Source organism: Ursus maritimus, unplaced genomic scaffold (assembly GCF_017311325.1).
Source record: "Ursus maritimus isolate PB19 unplaced genomic scaffold, ASM1731132v1 scaffold_13, whole genome shotgun sequence".
NCBI classification, from domain to species: Eukaryota; Metazoa; Chordata; class Mammalia; order Carnivora; family Ursidae; genus Ursus; species Ursus maritimus.
Genome location: NW_024423675.1, coordinates 69989034 through 70009641, shown reverse-complemented (window position 1 = coordinate 70009641; position 20608 = coordinate 69989034). Strand labels below are relative to the sequence as shown.

Genomic DNA, 20608 nt, shown 5'->3' with positions numbered 1-20608 from the left:
CGGCCCCCCGAGGCCGCCGCCCCCCGAGGCCGCCCCCGCTCGGCCGCCGCGGCCGGGTCCCTGAGGCGGCGGGGGCGGCCTGGCCCCGCGGAGTGCGGGGCGGAGTGCGCGTCGCCGGGGTTCGGAGCGCGCCCGGCGGAAGCGGCTCTCGGGGCCGCGGCGTCCCGGCCGCGAGCGGGGAAACCGGCCCCGGAGGCTCCGGGGTGGCTCGGGTGGCTCTGGACTGTGTTGCCTCGCCGAGAACCCGGCAGACAGCTGGAGCACAAAATAGTCCGTGAACTTAGTTTAGTAACTAGACCAGCACGCAGGCGTTCTGATTTTTCCTGCGAAACTCTTTTTGTGATTTGAAATGTAGTCGGTGCCGTTTCCCGGAGCTAAGGGGACCGCGTGCTCAGCCGGAGGCGACTGGAGAGCAGCCGGGCTGCGCGCTAAAGCGCGTGTGCGCCATCAGGGGTTTGGGGAGAAGGTGGGCCCCCCGGAAGCGGCCGCTGGAGCAGGCTGCGGAGAGCCTCGGGGGGCGCGCACCTGCGGGGGGAGCGCACCTGCGGCCTTGGCATACCACCTGTGGCTCGGAGTGCGGGCGGTCCCTAACGCGCCGCTCCACCGCGCACCTGTGCGGGCAAGGGGCCGCCGACCCACGCTCCCTCGTGCTCGCAGTGCCTCTGCTTAGCACTGCTAATAGCACATGCAGAGCACTGCCTATGGAACTCTGGGTTCAGCTTTTTTTGAGGACTTTGAATTTTTAACTTTTTTTTTTTTTTGAGTGTTTCAGCTTTTTAACCAAGGGAAATACACTTAAATCGACGTAAAAGTTCTTAAAATGCTCAATCGCAGGTAAAACAAAACAAAACAAAAACTCTTGAATTTGGTTAAAGGGAGTTATTCCTGAAATACTGAATATGAAATGTCTCAATTGTGATCCTTACTGTTAAGTGTAAAATTTTGGAGAATACATTTATTCTGCCTGTTCTCCATCTCATACTTGGTTGCTTTTCTTCATAGGAATGTACAGAATTCTTTAATTGAACGATTATATTATACAGGAACTAAAAAGGACAGTATGCCATATATTGTACTATTTGGGAAAGGATCGGGGTAAATTCCTAAGTAGCTGGAGCCATTTGAGACTTTCCAATTATCATCACAGTTATATTAACTTTTGTAGGACACTTAATTATTTGCTAGGCCTTGCTCTAAGTGCTTCGCACGTATTTAACTCATTTAATCCTTGCATCAGCCACGCCATGCAGGCGGTACTATCATCTCAATTTTACAGGTAAGGAGAGGCTCACAGAACACAGCACTCAGCTAGTGAAGGAAAGTACCCAGTAAGATCCCAGTCCAGCTTTGGTATACATGACCAATGTAACTTATTACCTCTTTGTATTCATCTACGGGAGTGCCTTCTTTTTAATATGTAGCAAGAAGACCATGGTATTTAACAAAACTGTATTCATCTTACAAAGCTACATGTCCTTGATTTTTTTAAAAAGTTATTTTTGTAAGCCTTATACTCATTAAGCCTTAGGTAATATGTAAATAAATCCATTTTCTAACATCTGATGCCTCATTCGCGTTCTGAATGGAATGGTTCAACTTAAAGTCTTGATATTAATGTCTCATCACGGATAATGTTACCTAAAAATGCTTAGGCCTCCCCTCTTTTGATGGGGGTGTGTGTGTTGCTGTATAGATTGATGACTCTTATTAGGGAATATTTTTGCTAAATTTTTGCGGTGTAAGAAAAAAAATAGCAGGATTGGTAACCTGTTTTTAGTCTTTGTATGCCCTTTTTTCATGGAAATAGAAGTATATAAGAGCCCATTAGAATAGTCCTGTCAACCAACGAGCTATGAGTTGAGTTAAACACTAAATGATTCACATATTTTTTTCCTAGCTGAGGTAGGAGGGTTTGCTTTAATTTTAGAGTGTTGCAGCAATTTTATGTGTTTTTAAAGCACAGGATATTTTAACTGCAGTCGGTAAGAAAGCAAAAGTAGATTTAGATTTACAAGTCAATTAAAAATTTTCTTACTCGGATTGTATTGAAGATCACTTTTTTTTAAGTTTTCTTCTCAGGTCTTGCCATACCAAATTCTTGACCCCTGTTAATTATAATAGAAGGTTAACATTTGTATAATCAGTTGTCCTTGAAAAGCCTTTAAGTGGAGTCTTTTAGCAAGTCTGGGAAGATACATAATCGTTCTTTCCTTATTTTTTTATTGTTCTCTTCTTATTTTTTGAATTTTTTAAATGTATAGGATGATAATGAAGATAATTCAAATGATGGGACCCAACCATCCAAAAGGAGGCGAATGGGCTCAGGAGATAGCTCTAGGAGTTGTGAGACTTCAAGTCAAGATCTTGGGTACTGTCATTTCATTGCTTAATCGTAGTTTTTGTGGTATGTTTCTCTCCTCTGCGATACCTACCTCCTCCCTGGCCCCTGCACTGGCAAAGGCAGTTGTTAGAAATTGTAGTATACTTTTGTCATGTTTTTACATATGACGCAAACATTGCTTTTGCTACTCAGTGCAATTACGGCATGTATTTATTGTGATAAAATACACATATAAAATTCACCACTGTAGTGATGTTTGGGTGTGTCACTCAGCGGCACAGGTTAGTCCAGTGTCCTTCAGCTGCCACCTGCACCCTTCTCTAGTGCTTTACTACTGCGAGGAAACGTCCTAGCCATGAAGCAGTAACAGTTGCCACTTCCCTCTCTCCCCGGCCCCGGCAGCCGCCATTGCCCTCGCTGACGTTTTGGATTTGCCTGTTGTAGTGTATTTCGTGTAGATGAAATCATAACTGTATTTGTCTTTTTGTGTCTGGCTTCTTTCAGCGTAACTTCTTGAAAGTTCATCCATGTTGTAGCATGTGTTGGAATTTCCTTTCTCTTTAGGGCCGAACTGAGCTCCGTTGTGTGGCTAGACCACCTTTTGTCCTTTCATGTGTGACTGACACTAGGGTTGTTTCCCACTTTCAGCTGTTGTGAACAGAGCTGCGGTGGACGTTGGTGTACAAATATGTGTGCAGTCCCTGTTTTTAATTCCTTCGGATCTATCCCTTGGGGAGGAGCAGCTGGATCGCTGCTGTTCTGCCAGCAGTGCAGTTTCCTTCCCCATTGGTTCTGTCCCAGTTCTTCTGATAATACCACCCTAAGAGATGTGAGCGACATCTCACTGTTGTTTCTAGTTGAATTTCCAGAATGACTAGTGGTGTTGACCGTCTTGTCAGTGATTATTTGTGAATCTTTGGGGGAAATGTCTCTTCAGGTGTTTCCGCCATTTTTACACTGGGTTGTTTTGTTGTTGAGTAGTAGGAGTTTTTTTATGCATTCTGGATATTAATCCCTTATCAGATACAAGATTTGCAGTTCTTTCTATTCTGTGGGTTGCCTTTTTCACTCTGTCGAAAGAGTCCTTTGCTGCACAAAATTTTTAATTTTGCTGAAGTTTTAATTACCTATTTTTCTTCTGTTGCTCATGCTTTTGGTGTCATGTCTAAAACCTGTTGCCAAATCTGAGATCAGGAAGAGTTACTCCTTTGTTTTCCAAGAGTTTTCTGGTTTGGTTCTTGTATTGAGGTTGTTAATCTATTATTGAATGTGATAGGAGGTAAGGGTCCAATTTCATACTTTTGCATTTGGGTATGTAATTTCCCAGCACTATTTTTTTTTTTAAGATTTTATTTATTTATTGACAGTGAGAGAGGGAACATGGAAGGGGAGTGTGAGAGGGAGAAGCAGGCTTCCCGCCAAGCAGGGAGCCCAATGCGGGGCTCGATCCCAGGACCCTGGGATCATGACCTGAGCCGAAGGCAGACGCTTAACGGCTGAGCCACCCAGGCGCCCCTCCTAGCACTATTTTTGAGAAAACTCTACTTTTTGGTTGTTACTTTTAATTGGATGCATAAAATAGTGTCCCATTCTTGCCTCTATTGTGCACTGATGAGATTTAGGGGTTGAGTTGGCGGGGTCCAGAGATCTGTCATTGGCTCTTCAGGATTGGGATTGGTCCGTGGTACACTGACACCATCAGACCAGGTCTGTTCTCTGCTTCTGGCCTTGTGGAGTCTATGAGAAAAAACAATTATGGTTTATAGTTCAGCTCTTTGAGAAACAAGGTTTTGGAGTTCTGCTTTCTTGGCTGTTTGATTCACTGAACAGCAGGTGGAAAATGAGTTGGCGACTTTGTACCTTGGGAGAATGAAACAGGGGTATGGGCGTGAAGCCCAAGAGAGGGAATTCAGAAAAAATATCACCACCGTTTTGGCCTCGTAGATCTCTTACGCTACAAAATTCCTTTACTGCTGACACTTGTGAGTCGTGGCTCTTCGGGGTGTGTGGAAGTGCTCCAGTGCTTTGTTTGGTGTCGCACATGCTCGCTTTTCTTTCCCTCTGCCTGTTTTGTGATGTTCTTGGACGCACAAGACCGTGGGAACTTGTATGTATGGCAGGGTCCGACGACTGAATGAGAATTTAAATAATTAAAGTAGTTCTCCAAAATTCCTAAAAATAAAACTCCTCAAAAATAAATCCTTAAAATAAAAATGACTAAAACTTAACAAAAGCCACATTTAAGGCATAATATATATTTCTGTGCTTAGCTTTAGCTACTATCCAGCAGAAAATTTGATAGAGTACAAATGGCCACCTGATGAAACAGGAGAATACTATATGCTTCAAGAACAAGTCAGTGAATATTTGGGTGTGACCTCCTTTAAACGGAAATATCCAGGTATTAAGTCTTAGTTTATGTAACAGATTAAGTCTAACTTGTAACTAATAGTAATTCTTTTTGATAGGTTATCAACTTCTGAATATTTGAGTATGGATTGTTTGTAATATACTGTATATTCTGCTGGCTGATGTTCCTTTCTGCTGTCACCCAACGTTTCTCTCCACTCTCAGTTTGCTCTTATGCTTTATAAATGGACTTAAAAGCAAAATGTGGAAGGTGAATTTCCTGGGGGAAGTCTTAGAAAAAGTCATGTTATGGCCGAAAGCAGCAGGAGTTTGATTCTTTCCTACTGCTCCCTGGCCTGAGCGAGGGAGGCAGTACGTGGGGCTGCGTCTGCATTTGAGAAAAGCTGTCTGTGCAACTAGTTACTATTCTTGCTTTGGGTTATTCTATTTTCAACTTTAATTTAGCTTTTATTCCTTGAATTTGTACGATAGCGTGGTCTCTTTAGTAATCTTTGGAATATATAACACGCAGTACTTTTTCAAGTCCATGAAGAATTTAACTTTTTAAAAAATCTTAAAAAGGTTTTTAAGTTTTTAAAAGCTTTACAAATGCATAATGTTACAAATGTAAAAGACTATTTTTAATAGTCTTTTGTTCTTTTTTTTTGGAGATTTAGAGCGACGAGATTTGTCCCATAAGGAGAAGCTCTACCTGCGGGAGCTGAATGTCATCACTGAGACGCAGTGTACTCTAGGTAACGGAGGCTTTGAACGTGGATTCGGAAAGCTAGATGTTTATGAGGTGATATTGGATGGGTATTTGTCGTCTTTCCTGAAGTATTTTACAATATTAATGAGATAGATTGAATTATTTAAGTGTTAAATTGTTTTTGGTTTTTGTTAAAATACAGAGAAGAATGACATTTTATAACAGTATCATTTCACAGAAGTGTCCGTGTGTCTGTGTGTGTGTGTGTGTGTGTGTGTGGCATGCAAGATTTGTATAGTAGTTATTAAAAGTACTGGTCTTTGTCTCGTATAGGGCACATTTTGCTGTTTTTAGTTCTGTATGATTATCTCCATGCTTTGTTTCCAGTTTTTCTTTCATAAACGTTTTAATGTGCCATGGCTACTTTTTAACATAAAACCATGGGTGTTCATCACAGCAGTTGGTATGATCTGATGCTCTGAGTTTGAAAATTGCCTGTGTGACTTGTATGTGTGTGCTGATGCCTCTCTGGGAATTTGAATGGACTCTGTAATATTTCTCGTGTATTGAATTTGAAGACTAAGTACTGCAATATATTGAAAAACTCTTGTTTTCTTCTAATATCTTTTCTTAGTTAAGGATATTAGATTAAGGATAATCCTTAGTCCTCAATTGCGTATAGTTAGTATGCATCATTATTTAGCCACTGTTTTAGTAAAGGGATATATGTTTATAGTACATTGAATCTTAAAGTGGTTGAAAAATTGATTTATTTTCTTTTGCAACTTTGATGAGCTTTTTTAAAAAATTGTTTGACGTTATATTATGAATATTTTTTTAATTTTCGAATATATCACAGTATTTTCCCTTGACTACTGGAAAACTTTAAATGTAGGGTGAAGGAAAAGCAAATTTTGAAAAGTAGTTTTGTTCAGTTAGCCTTAAAAGAGCTTTTTTTACTTTTTTTTTGTCTAAAATAGGTTTAACAGCATTGCGCAGTGATGAAGTGATTGATTTAATGATAAAAGAATATCCAGCCAAACATGCTGAATATTCTGTTATTTTACAAGAAAAAGAACGTCAGCGAATTACAGATCATTATAAAGAGTATTCTGTAAGTATTGAGGTGCCTGCCATCTCTTATTTGGTTTGGGGAGAATGACATTTTGTAAAGTTATATTTGACTTCCAAATGTAATATTTTTATTTCAGCAAATGCAACAACAGAATACTCAGAAAGTTGAAGCCAGCAAAGTGCCTGAGTACATTAAGAAAGCTGCCAAAAAAGCAGCTGAATTTAACAGCAACTTAAACCGGGAACGTATGGAAGAAAGAAGAGCTTATTTCGACTTGCAGACGCACGTAGGGCTGCTTAACTTTCTTAGTTCCTGAACCTCACTTAGTGCTGTGATGGTAGAGTGCTCAGGACCTCCTTTATTTAACCGTTGTTTTTTCGTACTGGCAATGTGTCCTTTTCTGCCCCAGAACTTGAGATATAATTTTTAATGATATGCCAGTAATACTCCGCTCACTTCTGTGTGTGTGTGTGTGTGTGTGTGTGTGTGTGTGAGTGAGGTGTCTTTTGCTCTGTGGTTGACATTCTACTACTTGTCCCAAGGGTTGTTTTAAGAAATTTCCATCTTAATTCACGTAATACTCATGGTTGCCATGTGAGGTTGAAGCTAGTATTCTCATTTCTTAGATGAGGACGTTTGTATGCGTTGCCCAGGTCCCCTTGCTCATCAGTGGTGGGCAGAAGCACACCACGTTTCCCTCAGCAGTGATGGCCGTGGTGAAGAGCCAGACACAATTCCCCTGTACAGCTAGAAACACTCTCCTGTCTCCTTGGGTTCTAGTTCCTAATGTCTCCTGTGTTTTTAGCCTTTTGGGGTGAGGAGCACAGTGGAGAACACAAGGGATTGTGTTTTGTATTTCTCTGCACGTTAACCCAGGTTATCCAGGTGCCTCAAGGGAAGTACAAAGTGTTACCGACAGAGCGAACCAAGGTCAGTTCTTACCCAGTGGCCCTCATCCCCGGACAGTTCCAGGAATATTACAAAAGGTATTCATTGGTTTTATGACCCTTCCTACTGGGTATTGCTGAGGGACTTGAAAGTCTTGTGTACTTGCCTCCAAAAAGTTGGGCGTGTGTCCATATTCTCTGACCTCTGTGGCTCTGCCGTGAAGAACACAGTTGAGGCGGCGCTTGGACAGCTGCTGACAAAGCCCAGGCTGCCCGTCTCCCCGCCCACCTACTCATGTTTCTGTGGGCAAGTGCCAGAGGTTCTCAAGCACCTCAGGTCTCACACTGTTCCTTTGTCACTTGAAAGTTTGTTGGGAATGCAGACTCCTGGGCACAACCCCAGACCTGCTGATTTCTTGTCTGTGTTTCCACAGACCTCTGCTGGGAAGCACTGGCTTCGTCTGCAGAGAGTATGAAGGAAGGAGCAGAGTGGCTGCTTGGGTGGGTGCGGCCACCTGCTTGTTCAGCCACATCACTGGCCTGGCTGCTGCTTCCACACAGTGTAGCAAGATGTTGCTCATCTCTTATCCCCAACCGGGATGTCACTGAAAACCAGGCGAACAGGGTCATTTTGTTTGAAAATCTCAACTTTTACTTCAGCTTTAAATCTTATGTTTTTGAGGAAAGAGATTATTCTTTAAAGAATAGTATTTAAAATAGACTATAGGATCGGGGCGCCTGGGTAGCGCAGTCGTTAAGCGTCTGCCTTCGGCTCAGGGCGTGATCCCGGCGTTCTGGGATCGAGTCCCACATCGGGCTCCTCCGCTGGGAGCCTGCTTCTTCCTCTCCCACTCCCCCTGCTTGTGTTCCCTCTCTCGCTGGCTGTCTCTCTCTGTCACATAAATAAATAAAATCTTTAAAAAAAAAATAGACTATAGGATCATACTATTTGAAAGCCAAATTTAAATCATGGATTAGCAGATTTTAATTCACTTTTGGGTCAGCAGATTATTAAAAGTGATATGCAGGGTACCAGTCCCTTTGCTTTTTGCTGTGTTAGTTGAGGGAGCTGCTGATCTGGTGCCTACTCCTAAACGCAGGTGTCAGGGTGTGGACCGGGTGTGATGTGGGGGGGGCCGGCTGGTGGGTGGGAATGGCACGAACATGGCGTGGGTGCCATCTGACTCAGGATGAGGGCCTGCTTGATCTCTAGTGTCAGACACACTAGGTGATTAATTTGGTTTCTTAGATAATGTCATGGACCACGCACTGCCGTGCATCACGAGCGTCGATGATGTAACCCTCACGTCCGTCTGTGAGGCGGATGCATCGTTGTCCTCGTTGCACATGCGAAGCAGCAACAGACCCACAAGCAGTGAGAACTTAGGGAGTGGGGGTGGGGTGCTCAGGCAGCTTAGGCTTTGTGCACGGTCCTTAACTGCCACAGTTCCACTGTAGTCTGCTGACTTTTTTTTTCCCTCCTCTTTTTGGGTTGAGGATGAAGGAGAGAGACATTATCTTTTGACAATAAGAATCAAGTGCATATATTACACTCTTAGCCTGTTGTAAAAAAATGTTTAAGCTTTTTATTTATTACCTTTCTTTACTTGATAGAAAATGAAAAGTTATTTGTTCCATCTGTAATCGTTTTCCAAAAGTATTTGGGGTTAATTGAGAAGATGAAGGCTATCTTTAAAGCTCATGGATTAGATCATTCATATGAATCATAAAAGATAACTGACAGTCATCTGTCTGAACCTCAGGTACTCACCGGATGAGCTGCGGTATCTGCCGTTGAACACCGCGCTTTATGAGCCCCCTCTGGATCCTGAGCTCCCGGCCCTAGACAGCGACGGCGATTCGGATGATGCCGAGGACGGTCGAGGCGAGGAGAGGCGGAAACACAAAGGCACTTCGGTAGGAGCATTGATCTTTACGAGGTGGTGTCTCCTGCCCCTTGAGTTTTTGCTAGTTGCTTTCCCAGATGTTGAATTGAACTTGTGTCACCACCCTCTTTTTGAACAAGGACAGTTGCATATAATTTCCTGAATGTGTTCATCAAGAAAATTTATTGTGTGCGTTGGTATAGATGGGCTGTGCATGGCCTTTGGTAAGTTTTATTTTTAAAGTTGCCTTTAAAGTTATCACAGGCACGTTAGGAAAGGGCACCGGATATGAGTTTACAATCCTGTATTGAAATGTCTTGGTTTTGGGAGCACGTTAACTTGTGTTCCTATTGTTTAACTTTTTTTTTTTTTTAATATTTATTTATTTGAGAGAGAGACAGATATAGTGATAGAGAGCACAAGCAGGGAGGAGAGGGAGAAGCAGGCTCCCTGCTGAGCAGGGATTCCCCACTTGGGGCTCGATCCCAGGACCTTGGGATATGAGCCGAAGGCACTTGACCGACTGAGCCACCCAGGCACCCCGTCCTGTTGCTTGATCAATAGTTCAGATTTCCTATAGGAGAATGTGAAGGTGACTGGTACGTTGTGCTCTTCGGGAAGTTTTCTTGTATGACTTTTTTTTTCCCCCAAGCAAAATGCAATTGCATGACTGGGAATGTCTGGTGTGCTTGGTGGAGGTGAAGGAGAACAAAAATCACAGTGCCAGAGGATTTTGATTTGATGTAGCACATTTTTAAACCTCATTGTGGCCAGCCTGAAGCCGAGAATGTGCTACTATTAAATGGGCAGTACATTTTTTTGTCACCAACAACTTCTAAAACATTTAATGATACACGTTACATAAAATAAGATGCTATTCCAGTAATTAAAGTGATGGTACCATTTTTCTCCTGTCTTATTGGCAAAAGGGGAGCTGTGGTGTGAGCAGGCTATGTTGAAGCTGACTTTCCCTCACTCTGCCTAGAGGAGTATAAATTAATCCAGCATTTCAGGAGAGCATTTAACAGTTTATACCAAGATTTTTAACTTCCACAGAATTTGACCTAGTAAATATACTAACAGAATTTACCTGAAGGACAAAATTTAATTAGGAAAAAAAATGGTCGTTGGAGTGTTAACAGTATTTGTTATAATGGAAATTAGGAATAAGTTCAATGTCCACAGTAGGTGATACATTACATTTACATGACAGAAATTAAGTTCAAAGAATATTTAATGATGTGTTAAAATGCACATAATACTTAAAACAATTGAAAAACATGAGCATACACACTCAGTGTAATCCACGTGTGTGTTTTAAAGATCACGTTTAAAGATTTATTTATTTTAGAGGAGTGGGGGCGGGGCAGAGGGGGAGGGAGAGAGAAAGTCTTAAATAGACTCCGCACTGAGTGTGGAGCCTGACGTGGGGCTCGATCTCACAACCCTGAGATCATGACCTCAGCTGAAACCAGGAGCCGGTCGCTTAACAGACTGAGCCCCCCAGGTGCCCCACTAGTTTTGTGTCCTAAAACAATGAGGAGAAGTGTAGATGGGGTGTGTGTATGCGTGTGTGAATGTGTTATGCAGACGCACACCTGGAAAACATTACAAGGAGACACGTTCATGTGCCCAGCAGTCTCAGAATGTTTATCAGGATAGTTATGGATAGCCTACTTTTTTCACTTATAATTTTCATAATTTATATGAACATAGCATTTTTATTTTAGTTAGAAAAGTTTAAATTAACAAATGAAGAATTAAATGATCAGATATTGAACTCCTAAACTTTGAACATATAAAATATGTCAGATACTGTCTGTCGTAGAGCCTCAGTGATATTGGTGCTTGCATGGAATACAGGTGAGTGCTTGAAGAACTTTAATGACATTTGTTACTCAGTAAAAATACCCACCCTTATTTAAGAGTTTATTTTTTAAGCCGTTTTTTGTCTGAAACAACCAATGCCCGCCGGTGACACAGCACAGTGCTGTCGAACACGGGAGCAGCCAGTTCTGTCCATGTTACGTCAGAAAACGGTGGATGAAGGTACTAGCTGGTGCAAATGAAATTAGTTCTGTGTTATCATGTATTTATAAGACCGGTAGGTGATTTTTAACATGACTTCTTTTAGTCTGCACTGGAAAAAGTTTTCTTATATTTACCATTATCTTTTTATTTTTACACTGATGGAACTTCAAAACTTCTTATAGATCCCACTCAAGTCTGTGTGAATTCCAAGGAATCTTTGTGCTTTTGACCTCCAGGACAGCTCCTCCGGCAACGTGTCTGAAGGGGAAGGCCTTCCCGACAGCCAGGAGGAGCCTTTCCAGGGAAGACAGAGATCCAAGGACAAAGCTGCTACTCCAAGAAAAGATGCTTCCAAACGTTCTGTACTGTCCAAGTCAGTCCCTGGGTACAAGGTAGAAGAAAAAAGCCCCTGACTCCGCTTCCTTCCTGACCAGCCTCTCTTCCCGAGATAGTCTAACTTGACTTTCAGAGTCGCGGAGCTCTGCCTGCTGCACTTCACTAGCTGTTCTTCTGTGGTGTGTGCCCTCTGTCGGCTTCCTTCTTTTTTGCTTTATTTTCCTGGTGGCTTTTCTGTCACTTTTGCCTATGGTTCAGCTTCTGTTTTCTGTATATGTACAACTTATAAGAAAATCTTTTGTCTTTTAAACAATAACCAGGCAAGTATGGGTTTTTAAAAAATTATTTATTTCATAGGCAGAACTTCATACTTTGTTTCCTTGGAGTAAAGATCCTAATCATCTGACATTTAAAATATCCTCGTATTTAGTATAGCTGAACATGCTAAGCTGTAAGGGATGGGTGGATAGACTCTTAGAGTAAGCTGCCTCTCCTGGAGAAAGATCTGGGTTTAATCTAAAGATTATTTGATCCATTGGCCAAATTCAGCTAACTCTGCGATAGAAAATAGTAAAACCTGTTATTTACATTGTGGTGAATTTTTAGCCTGACCTTGGCAGATAGCCTCTATAACTCCATGACCAGGATTTAAGCATTATTTAGTGGTGCAATCTGGCATATATATTTATATGTACTTGTGAACTTCTGGTCTGGCTCTTCTCAGAGTAAGGTAGTATGCTATCAGCAATAGTATTGTTACCGTCTTCCCCCTCAGAGAGCTAGGTGAGAGGTGAGTAGCCTTATCCCTGCATGGGGGTTTAGGAATGTCCTGCAAGGGGTGAAATCAGCCGCACGGTTTTACGTTCTGGACGGTAATAGTAAAATAGACCATTCGTATGGTCTGGAATGTATCAGAATATGCCTTTTATTGTGGTTATGAAGGTGTTTTGAAGGAACGTTTTAGAGTAAGGTGATCGGGTAGTTCTGCTGAGTGGAATTGTTAAAGCATCTTGTCGTGTGTCAGGATTGGGGTCGCGGTGGACGATCTAGAAGAACAGGTGTGCGCGCGGGCCGCCAGCCAACTTCCCTTCCCCCAGCCGGGCCCTTCTCGCAGTCCGCTTACCTTTCTTCTCCTGAAGTAAACAAAGCAATTTAACAAATTAGTGTATTTAATCCGTGTTTAATTTGAAAATGCCTTTACATAATCAACTTAGAAATGCGTGTTTTTCAGTCTATGGCAAGCAAATTTTAAGCTTCATTTGGCAAGGGTTGGCTTCCAAGGATGGCTTCAGTAGGCTGCAGCTGTGTGATTTTTATACTTGTTTTTACATATATAGCTTACCTAATTTTTTAAACATAAAATGTAAATTAATGCTTAATAATTGGAAGCAAATGAACTCCAAAGATTAAATCTTGGAAAGTGAGCCCGGTGTGTGTGCTGCAGAGCGTGCTGCTGGTCTTCAGTTGGAGTGGCAGCTCGAAGCACACTGTTGGCATCAAGGAGACCTTTCACAGTACGCCTGGATTCATCATGGGTTCAGAGGAGAGAATGGTGAAGTCGATGTTTTAATAGAGGCCGAAAATGAAGAATTATTCCGCAGTATCATTGATTTAATCTAGAAATCCTATAGATTAACCTAAATTGATATTACTCAAGGGAGTGTAATATGCAAAATACACATTTTATAATTTCTGTGAACATTTTTAGTAGCTAAAAATGTTTCAGGTATTTCAAAGTTTGGAACAACCAGTATCTAGACTTCATACATTAATGTGAACATGTTTATTAAAATTAACCTCTCTATGAAAAATATTAATAAGCCAAGATGTGCCTAAATATTAGGGTACTTCAAGCTGAAGGTCATATATATAAATATGTTGGAGTTAAGAAAAATGATGATGTATCTGATGTCTTGCTTAATAAGATTCACTAGTGCTTGCCCTTAATTTGTAGGACAGTATTGTTTAGGTTACATTAACCTGCAATTAAAACATAATTGTTAGGATTCAGGCCTATCTGACAAGTTTATAATTAAAATCTATATTATATTAGTGCTACCGTGAAAGTCTCACTTATCTTTGGTTATTTCTCAAGCAGGAAAGTCAGTGTGTTGTGAGCCTTTTATTTGAGATGCTGAGAACCATTAGGATGAGTATTTTACTTTTCTTGTCAATAGTGAAACTTTGATGTTGTTGCAGTTACTAGAAGTAGAACTGACTGTCAGACATAGGGTTCTCTTCCGTCAGTCTTCGAGGGAGTTCTGCACACTGTTCCCTTCCTCCGTCAGAGGGGTCTCCTTCAGAGACTAGCTTCCCAACTCGTGGTCCTGGGTGTGAGCAGGTGGCTTCTCAGCTCAGAGTGCTTGAGCGAACAAGAATTGCCATAGGAAATGCTCCAAAGCTCTGTCTCTCTTTCTTTCTCTCTCCCTTCTCCACCCCTGTCACTCCCTCTTTTCATCAAGATGAAGACTGTTGGGTAAGAAAAATTTTAAGTGGTTTAACAAAATATTATGATTTTTAAGCTTAGAAGTAAACCTAGAATTTTCTTGGTGTCCCTTTTTTATCATAGGTGTTTAATGTATATTTTAATGGCTGTAGAACTTGAATTGCTCTAGAATGTGAATGACTAGCCTTGTGTTTGATTCCTTTTTGACTTTTGTAAAGGATCTCCTATGAGGAGTTCTTTTAGGATTTAAAACTGTGTAGTTACTTCCCTGACTTCAGTGAAAGATATCTGAATACCTGGTATACCAGTATCTAACTTCAACTACAAGTATTAAACAAGTATATCTTTTCCATTCAGTGCAGGTGCCATAAGCCACAAGAGAGTTCTTATTTTGGTGTATTGAGAGGTAGTTTTCTGCTGTATAGTATGGCAGTTACAGATGTGGTCATCACCGGATCAGAACTTGGATCGTAGAAGTGCACTTCTAGCTGTCTTGTGTTCAGGTGTAGGAAACACAGTGAGAACGTCCTGCATAGAATGTAGCAGCAACAACGGAGGGTAACTGCGCTGCAAGACCACACGGTGTGAGCACGTGACACTATCCTTTTGTTGGGGGAGCAGGGTATACAGACACACATACAGGAGATGTAGAATAGTTCACGGTAAAGTTTTACATGTATGTTTTAACTTCCATGATATTTATTATTTTGTAGAGACATTTGTGATTGTGTAGTTATTGTTTTTATTATATTTATGTATAAGGTTGACTTTTTTTTAAATAAATAAGCCAAAAATTATTTTTGAATGCCTCTGTCATCTTTTGCAAAGAAAGATAATTTAAAACATAAAAAACTTAAAGAATTAATGAATTGTTAAGGCTTAACAGGTTTTGAAGGTGGCAGTGAGACATTTCAAAGCTGGATTGCTGTATACAAAGTTGGAGTTTCCTTTAGACTCCTCTTTGGTTTAGTAACTTAGGAGAGGGAAATAGAAGATGTATTTGGCTGGGTTGGAATAAAACAGAAATACCCCAGTCCTGTTGAAGAGAATCTCCCCGCTGGTCGTGTATACACATATGACCCTGGCCCATCTCCTACTTGGCCCATGCTTGCTCTTCTTTTTCCGCCACCATTATGTACGTATTCAGGTAGCATGAATGAACATCATCTTATGGTCAAAGCTGTGACGTTTGTATGTTCTCCCTCCCCTAATAATTGTAGGTGCTGTGAATCTTTTCTTCTTTGTCCTTTTCCGTGTGTTGCTAAGTGTTTTTTAAAGCCCAGATACTTTCATTGAATTGAGCAAAGCTTTAATCCAAAAAATGAATGGTACTCGAGAATATGAGGGTGTCTGTAATTTTTTAAGTGATTTTTTTTTTTCTTTTGCTTGTCTGAAAACTTATTTTCCTCTTTTATGTTTTGTATCTCATATGGAATGCTTTTCCCTTAAGCACAGGCTCTTTTATTATTAGATACGCAAAGGGAATAATCATAGCTTGGTTTCCAGAAACATTTATGCACATGACAATGTATGGATGAGACATCTTTCAATTAAAAATGTTAAAACATTGATTCTTGTAACTTAGATTTTATAGATCTATTTTTACAACTTTGGGAAAATAATCAGTTTTTAAACAAAACCAGTATATAAGCTGCTTAACACAGAGCCTTCTGTTTCTCAGTAAGCCTGACTATACATGTAATGGTCATTCGGTTCCTGGATTTTCTCTTCCAGTTAATAGTTCAACTTGACATTGTAGTTTCTTCCCTTCCAGTTTATTATACAGATCTTACTGTGCACATAGGGAGTGTAGAATGCTACATTTAATCCTAACAGGAGATCACGCTGTTGACAGAAGTTTTAAACGAAATCGAAGGCTTTAGTCAGTAGGCCATTGTATGTTGAAAGCAGGCTGTCTGGTTAGGTCTTTCAAAAAGGTCCTCACTAGCAAGTTACCAAAAGTAGATAAGGCAGTAACAATTCCTTATGAACCCATAGTAAGTTCTTCTGGCATGAATTTATAGCCCTCTTCTACCCTTCCAGCCAAAGGTCATTCCAAATGCTCTATGTGGAATTTGTCTGAAGGGTAAGGAGTCCAACAAGAAAGGGAAGGCTGAATCACTTATACACTGCTCCCAGTGTGATAATAGTGGTAAGTACTGACATGTCTTCTTAACATTTTAACCACCCTATTTGTTGCTTCGAAAACCAGGATTTTTAGTTGTTAGACCTGAGTCAAAGAATCATCAAATTTATAGGGTAACTTGTGAGGCATAGAAAAGCCGCCCATGTATTTTCCTCTACTTCTTGTATTTTCATTTCTTTGGTGATTAAACATTGTAGCCATTCTCGAGAACTCGAAGCAAACTAGCATTTTATTATGCCATATTAAGTTCAACATTCTTTTGTGAAATACTAATGCTGGTTTTGGTTTAGGCCATCCTTCTTGCCTGGATATGACCATGGAGCTTGTTTCTATGATTAAGACCTACCCATGGCAATGTATGGAATGTAAAACTTGCATTATATGTGGACAACCCCACCACGAAGAAGAAATGATGTTCTGTGATGTGTGTGACCGAGGTTATCATACTTTTTGTGTGGGCCTTGGTGCTATTCCATCAGGTAAAGACTGAAAAAAGGAGGAACATTATCTTTGAGTGAAGGGACTCTCCCAGCCTTTTTTTAAAGGCTTTGCATAACACCATAAAGACCCTTCTGTTAAGAAGTGACCAAAGTTGTGATTATCCAGATAATGTCCACCTGCTTTTCATCCCTAGGTAACCCAACTAAAGGACAAATGGGATGTCAGAGTGCCCCATCCAAGTGCTGGAAGTAGAGTCCAATGTAGCGTGAACTCATGTCTTTCTATTGAAAGAACTAAAGCAAGAGCATCAATTTGTTTCAAAGCCTTGATTTTATTTTTATGTCATCTATTCAGAAACTTAACAAAAATGACTGCTATGCCTTTATAAATATTAAACCAGATTTCTATAAAATGAGGCAGCATGACAATTCCAGATAACTTTGGAATGAACACAGAGTCAAAGAATAAATCACAGTAATTGGACTAAAATATTACACATAATTGTGTAAATTTAGAACTTATTTGCATAGTTAACACTGTATAATACTTTTATAAAATATATGCCTAGAACTAAGTTTCCTGGGAATCATTAAGAAACAGGCAACTTGAAGTTCTGGAGTAACTCAGATGGAGTACATGGTAGTTTATCACTGATCAGTTTAAAGTGCGTGTCTGGTACACCAGGCCTCAGGAGCTGCCACTGAGCAGCAGAGAAAAAGGCTGAAAATAAGCCAAACTCTGTAACAGGTTTTATAGGAGGATTTGTAGTACTGAACTCTGAAAGTAGGATAGCGTTTGGGTTTCAGAAAGGACTGTGGTAATTTTTGAAGTCCTTATTGTATAGAGTCGCTCCTCCCACCCCCCACTGGCACTGAATTTCACATGGTATTGATTACACTGATGAAGGGAAGTGTACATTTTTCTCCCTAAACTCATTTGTGTCCTTCACATCACAAATCCACAGAGAAATGTCATTAGTGATAGCTAAGGAAGGAGAGCCAAATGGGTTTAAAATTCAGTCCTAAAGAATTAAATTTCACACCATATTAACTAACAATTTTTCTCCTAGGTCGCTGGATTTGTGACTGTTGTCAGCGAGCCCCCCCAACACCCAGGAAAGTGGGCAGAAGGGGGAAAAACAGCAAAGAGGGATAAAATAGTTTCTTGACCCCCATATTGTAATATGGATTTAAATGAAATATTTGGTGCCAACTTACATTCTCAATTTTATGCCAATAAAAGATTTCTGAAATTAACTATGTGCTTAAAATCTGCAAGTTCATTTATTTGTTATAAGCCACTTTTACCCTTGAAACCAATTTCAAGTAGAGAAATAACAGTTCATTTTCCAAACGTTTTTTCAATTTCTTAGTACTTTGGCTCTATCCAGAAATTCAGTTGGAAATATTAAGACAATTTAATTGAAATACTCAACTCTTCCTCCATTGACCTGAAAGTGACTATTATTTGCATGAAATTTTCCTAATCTATATTGTTTCTGGCCTATGGTGGGTAGCATAACAGTTATTTAATGATGGAAGAATTTTAATATAGCCAAAGGTGATAAATACAAATGACCTGATGAGATCTGGTGCAGCTGGTACAGGAACGACCTGGGTCTGTCTGCCAGGAAACCTGTCTGGAGAGGGGTGCCCACTTGACCTGGGGAGCAGAAACGGGGCTTTCGCCCCATACGCACCCTAATCCCCAGAAATCATTACGTTTCAGACTTGACTTGCTTTTAGTAACTCTGAAAAGTCTACACGTTGTTAACTGGACTCGGAATTTCTAACCAGAATACAGTTCTAGCTACCAACCTTTTAATCTGATGCTCTATTTCAATTTATTTTATATATACCTGGGTTACTGCGATATTTTTAGTCACCTGACAAGCTAATCAAACTGGAGTTTAAACATTTTATTGTGCGTATTCCTTTTACAGGAATTTTGACATTTGGAGAAAAAAAAATTACATCGCTCTTGCTGCTTTGAGGTAACAAAACTGTATGGCTTTATTTTCCATCCCTCAATTAGAAGAAGTAACCAGAATTTCCACCAGATCAGTGTAGCTGGGTTCCAAGAGAACTGCAATCAACTTCACAGATTACGGGCGTGAGACTCCAGAGCACGTTCAGTGAATCAAAACAGGATTTCAAGTACCAGTTTCAGAATACTAATTAGTATAGTCCAGAGCACGGACTCCTCCTCCGGGGGCGCATCCTCGGGGGCGTGGGCGTGCCTGTGCCCTGGGTCCCTGCCATCGATGGCCGCGACCTCAGCAAAGGGGGACTGCTCAATCCTGCGGTCGAAGTACACTTTCATCTCGAACTCGCTCTCGTGGTGGGACGGGTGCCCGTAGATGCCGATGCCCACAGGGCGCTGGAAGTGCGCGGGGATGGACACCACGTCCTGGCCGCACGTGACGGACTGCAGCTCATAGTCGTCGAAGCTCGGGTGGAGGGTGCTGTCCGACACGTACAGGTCTGCATCTCCCTTCAAGCTCTGCATCCTAAGAACAATCTTCCCCTCATGATTTAACCTCAAGTAGCTGTAATTCCCGGCTCCTATCTGGCCCTGCACAACGTGCAGGAGGATCCATTCTTCGGGAACTTCGTCCTCGTCCGAGGGGCTCACCGAGGACACCACCTGCGAGGCCAGCAGGACCAGCAGCGCGCGCTTCCAGGCAGCGGCCATGTCCGCCGCCCGCCGCAGTCACCTGCTCCCCTGCGGACGTCCTGCAGGAGGACCAGAGGGCAAGCTCAGCACCCCCGCGCCAGCAGTGCCGGCAGCGCCGGCAGCGCCAGGCCGCTGCTCGGGGGCGGGTCCCCGGAGGCCCGGGGAGGAGAGCCGAGAAAAGAAGGGGAAGGAGGAGAGGTGCTTGGTGGGAAGGGGAGGAGAGAAGAGAAGGGGAGAGCGGGAGCGGTGCAAGGTGGGAAGGGGGAGGGGAGGGAGGAGCGGTGTAGGGTGAGAAGGGGGAGGGGAGGTGAGAAGAAAAGGACCGGGGCGGCTCCGGGCAGCCGGAGCGCGGGGCCGAGCGGAGGGGCGGCTCTGGGAGCGACGGCCCTGTCCGGAGCGAGGACTGGGGGAGCCCGGTCACCGTACTCACCGCCGCTCCCCGCCAGGCGCCGCGTCTGGAGCATCCGGGCCGGGGCTGGAGCGCCGCGCCAGGGCAGCCGGAAATGAGGCGGCGCCCGGAAGTGAGGCACGACCCGGAAGTGAAGCGAGACCCGGAAGCGGAAAGGGCCCTTAGCCTCTCGCGGAAATGACGAGAGCAGTGGGTCCTAAGCCGCGGCGGCTCGTAACCAGGGCGACAGGGGTGGGGCGGGGCGCGGCCCGGCGCTCTCCGAGTGGTCACGGGGACTGAGCGTCCACCTCGCGGGCTGCGCGCCAGGTCCCGGCGGGCCCCAGGTGAGAGACAGGAGGCCGAGGACGCGACCCTTCTCAGGCACCTGTTACCTGTTCTCTGTTCCTCGTAAGAACACGGTAGTTTTTGAAATGCTCCTAAAAGAGGCTTCCCAATGGAGTCGTATTTCTGTTTAGGGTACTTGGTGAATTTGGAACCTGGTGTGGAGGGGCCCCTATTAGTCATTGAACTAGATTTCCCGAAGAAAGATTGTATGCATTTTCGGATCACTCGTTGTTGTTGAGTCCCATTCTGCTGCTTTCGTGGAAATCCGCGGAGTCGGACCTGAGAGCACGCAGTGCCCTGGCGCCCCTGTCTGGGGACTTGGACTCCGCCGGGTCCCACAGGACTCGTGGGACGGTCGGGGCGCCGAGGGAGGCTGGGTCAAGCAGGTGTGGTTGCAACACCGACTGGCGGCAGTCGAACTCACTTGTGGGCGTGTCAGGGTGACAGGACAGGCTGCAAGCTGATGATTTTTGTGAAATTGGGAAAAGCCGCCTCCAGGGGGTCGTGACCCGCTGGTCTTTGGGCTGGTGATGGAGGTGGCACCAGTCGGGG

General features: G+C 42.7%; 3 protein-coding genes across 4 annotated transcripts in view; 2 read left to right on the top strand and 1 right to left on the bottom strand.

The window, feature by feature from the left end:
* The window catches only part of PHF10 (PHD finger protein 10), a 19821-nt gene extending 1918 nt beyond the window's left edge, over nucleotides 1–17903 (top strand). Inside the window, exons 2-12 of one of the 2 annotated variants that reach the window (XM_040628076.1) lie at nucleotides 2262–2368; nucleotides 4612–4742; nucleotides 5368–5445; nucleotides 6380–6513; nucleotides 6611–6760; nucleotides 7351–7460; nucleotides 9125–9278; nucleotides 11515–11670; nucleotides 16104–16212; nucleotides 16497–16685; nucleotides 17717–17903. In XM_040628076.1, the coding sequence (XP_040484010.1) occupies nucleotides 2262–2368; nucleotides 4612–4742; nucleotides 5368–5445; nucleotides 6380–6513; nucleotides 6611–6760; nucleotides 7351–7460; nucleotides 9125–9278; nucleotides 11515–11670; nucleotides 16104–16212; nucleotides 16497–16685; nucleotides 17717–17802 (1404 nt within the window). In that variant the 3' untranslated portion in view covers nucleotides 17803–17903. Of the gene's footprint in view, nucleotides 1–2261; nucleotides 2369–4611; nucleotides 4743–5361; nucleotides 5446–6379; nucleotides 6514–6610; nucleotides 6761–7350; nucleotides 7461–9124; nucleotides 9279–11514; nucleotides 11671–16103; nucleotides 16213–16496; nucleotides 16686–17716 lie in introns of both variants that reach the window. The other variant, XM_040628075.1, reaches the window with a different exon arrangement.
* A 647-nt stretch (nucleotides 17904–18550) lies between these two features.
* On the bottom strand, nucleotides 18551–19864 carry CUNH6orf120 (chromosome unknown C6orf120 homolog). Its single transcript, XM_040628077.1, has 2 exons — nucleotides 19754–19864; nucleotides 18551–19382 (listed from the first exon to the last, which is right to left on the bottom strand). Exon 2 carries the CDS (start codon nucleotides 19339–19341, stop codon nucleotides 18787–18789), a length of 555 nt encoding a protein of 184 aa, XP_040484011.1. The 5' UTR covers nucleotides 19342–19382; nucleotides 19754–19864; the 3' UTR covers nucleotides 18551–18786.
* An 81-nt stretch (nucleotides 19865–19945) lies between these two features.
* Nucleotides 19946–20608, top strand: part of WDR27 (WD repeat domain 27) — a 103364-nt gene continuing 102701 nt past the window's right edge. Inside the window, exon 1 of the mRNA XM_040627498.1 lies at nucleotides 19946–20055. The gene's annotated coding sequence lies outside the window, so the exon portion shown is untranslated. The remainder of the gene's footprint in view (nucleotides 20056–20608) is intronic.

Excerpts from the sequence above, each read along its gene's own strand:
- CUNH6orf120 (XM_040628077.1), bottom strand. The coding sequence starts at position 19,341 with ATGGCCGCTGCCTGGAAGCGCGCGCTGCTGGTCCTGCTGGCCTCGCAG.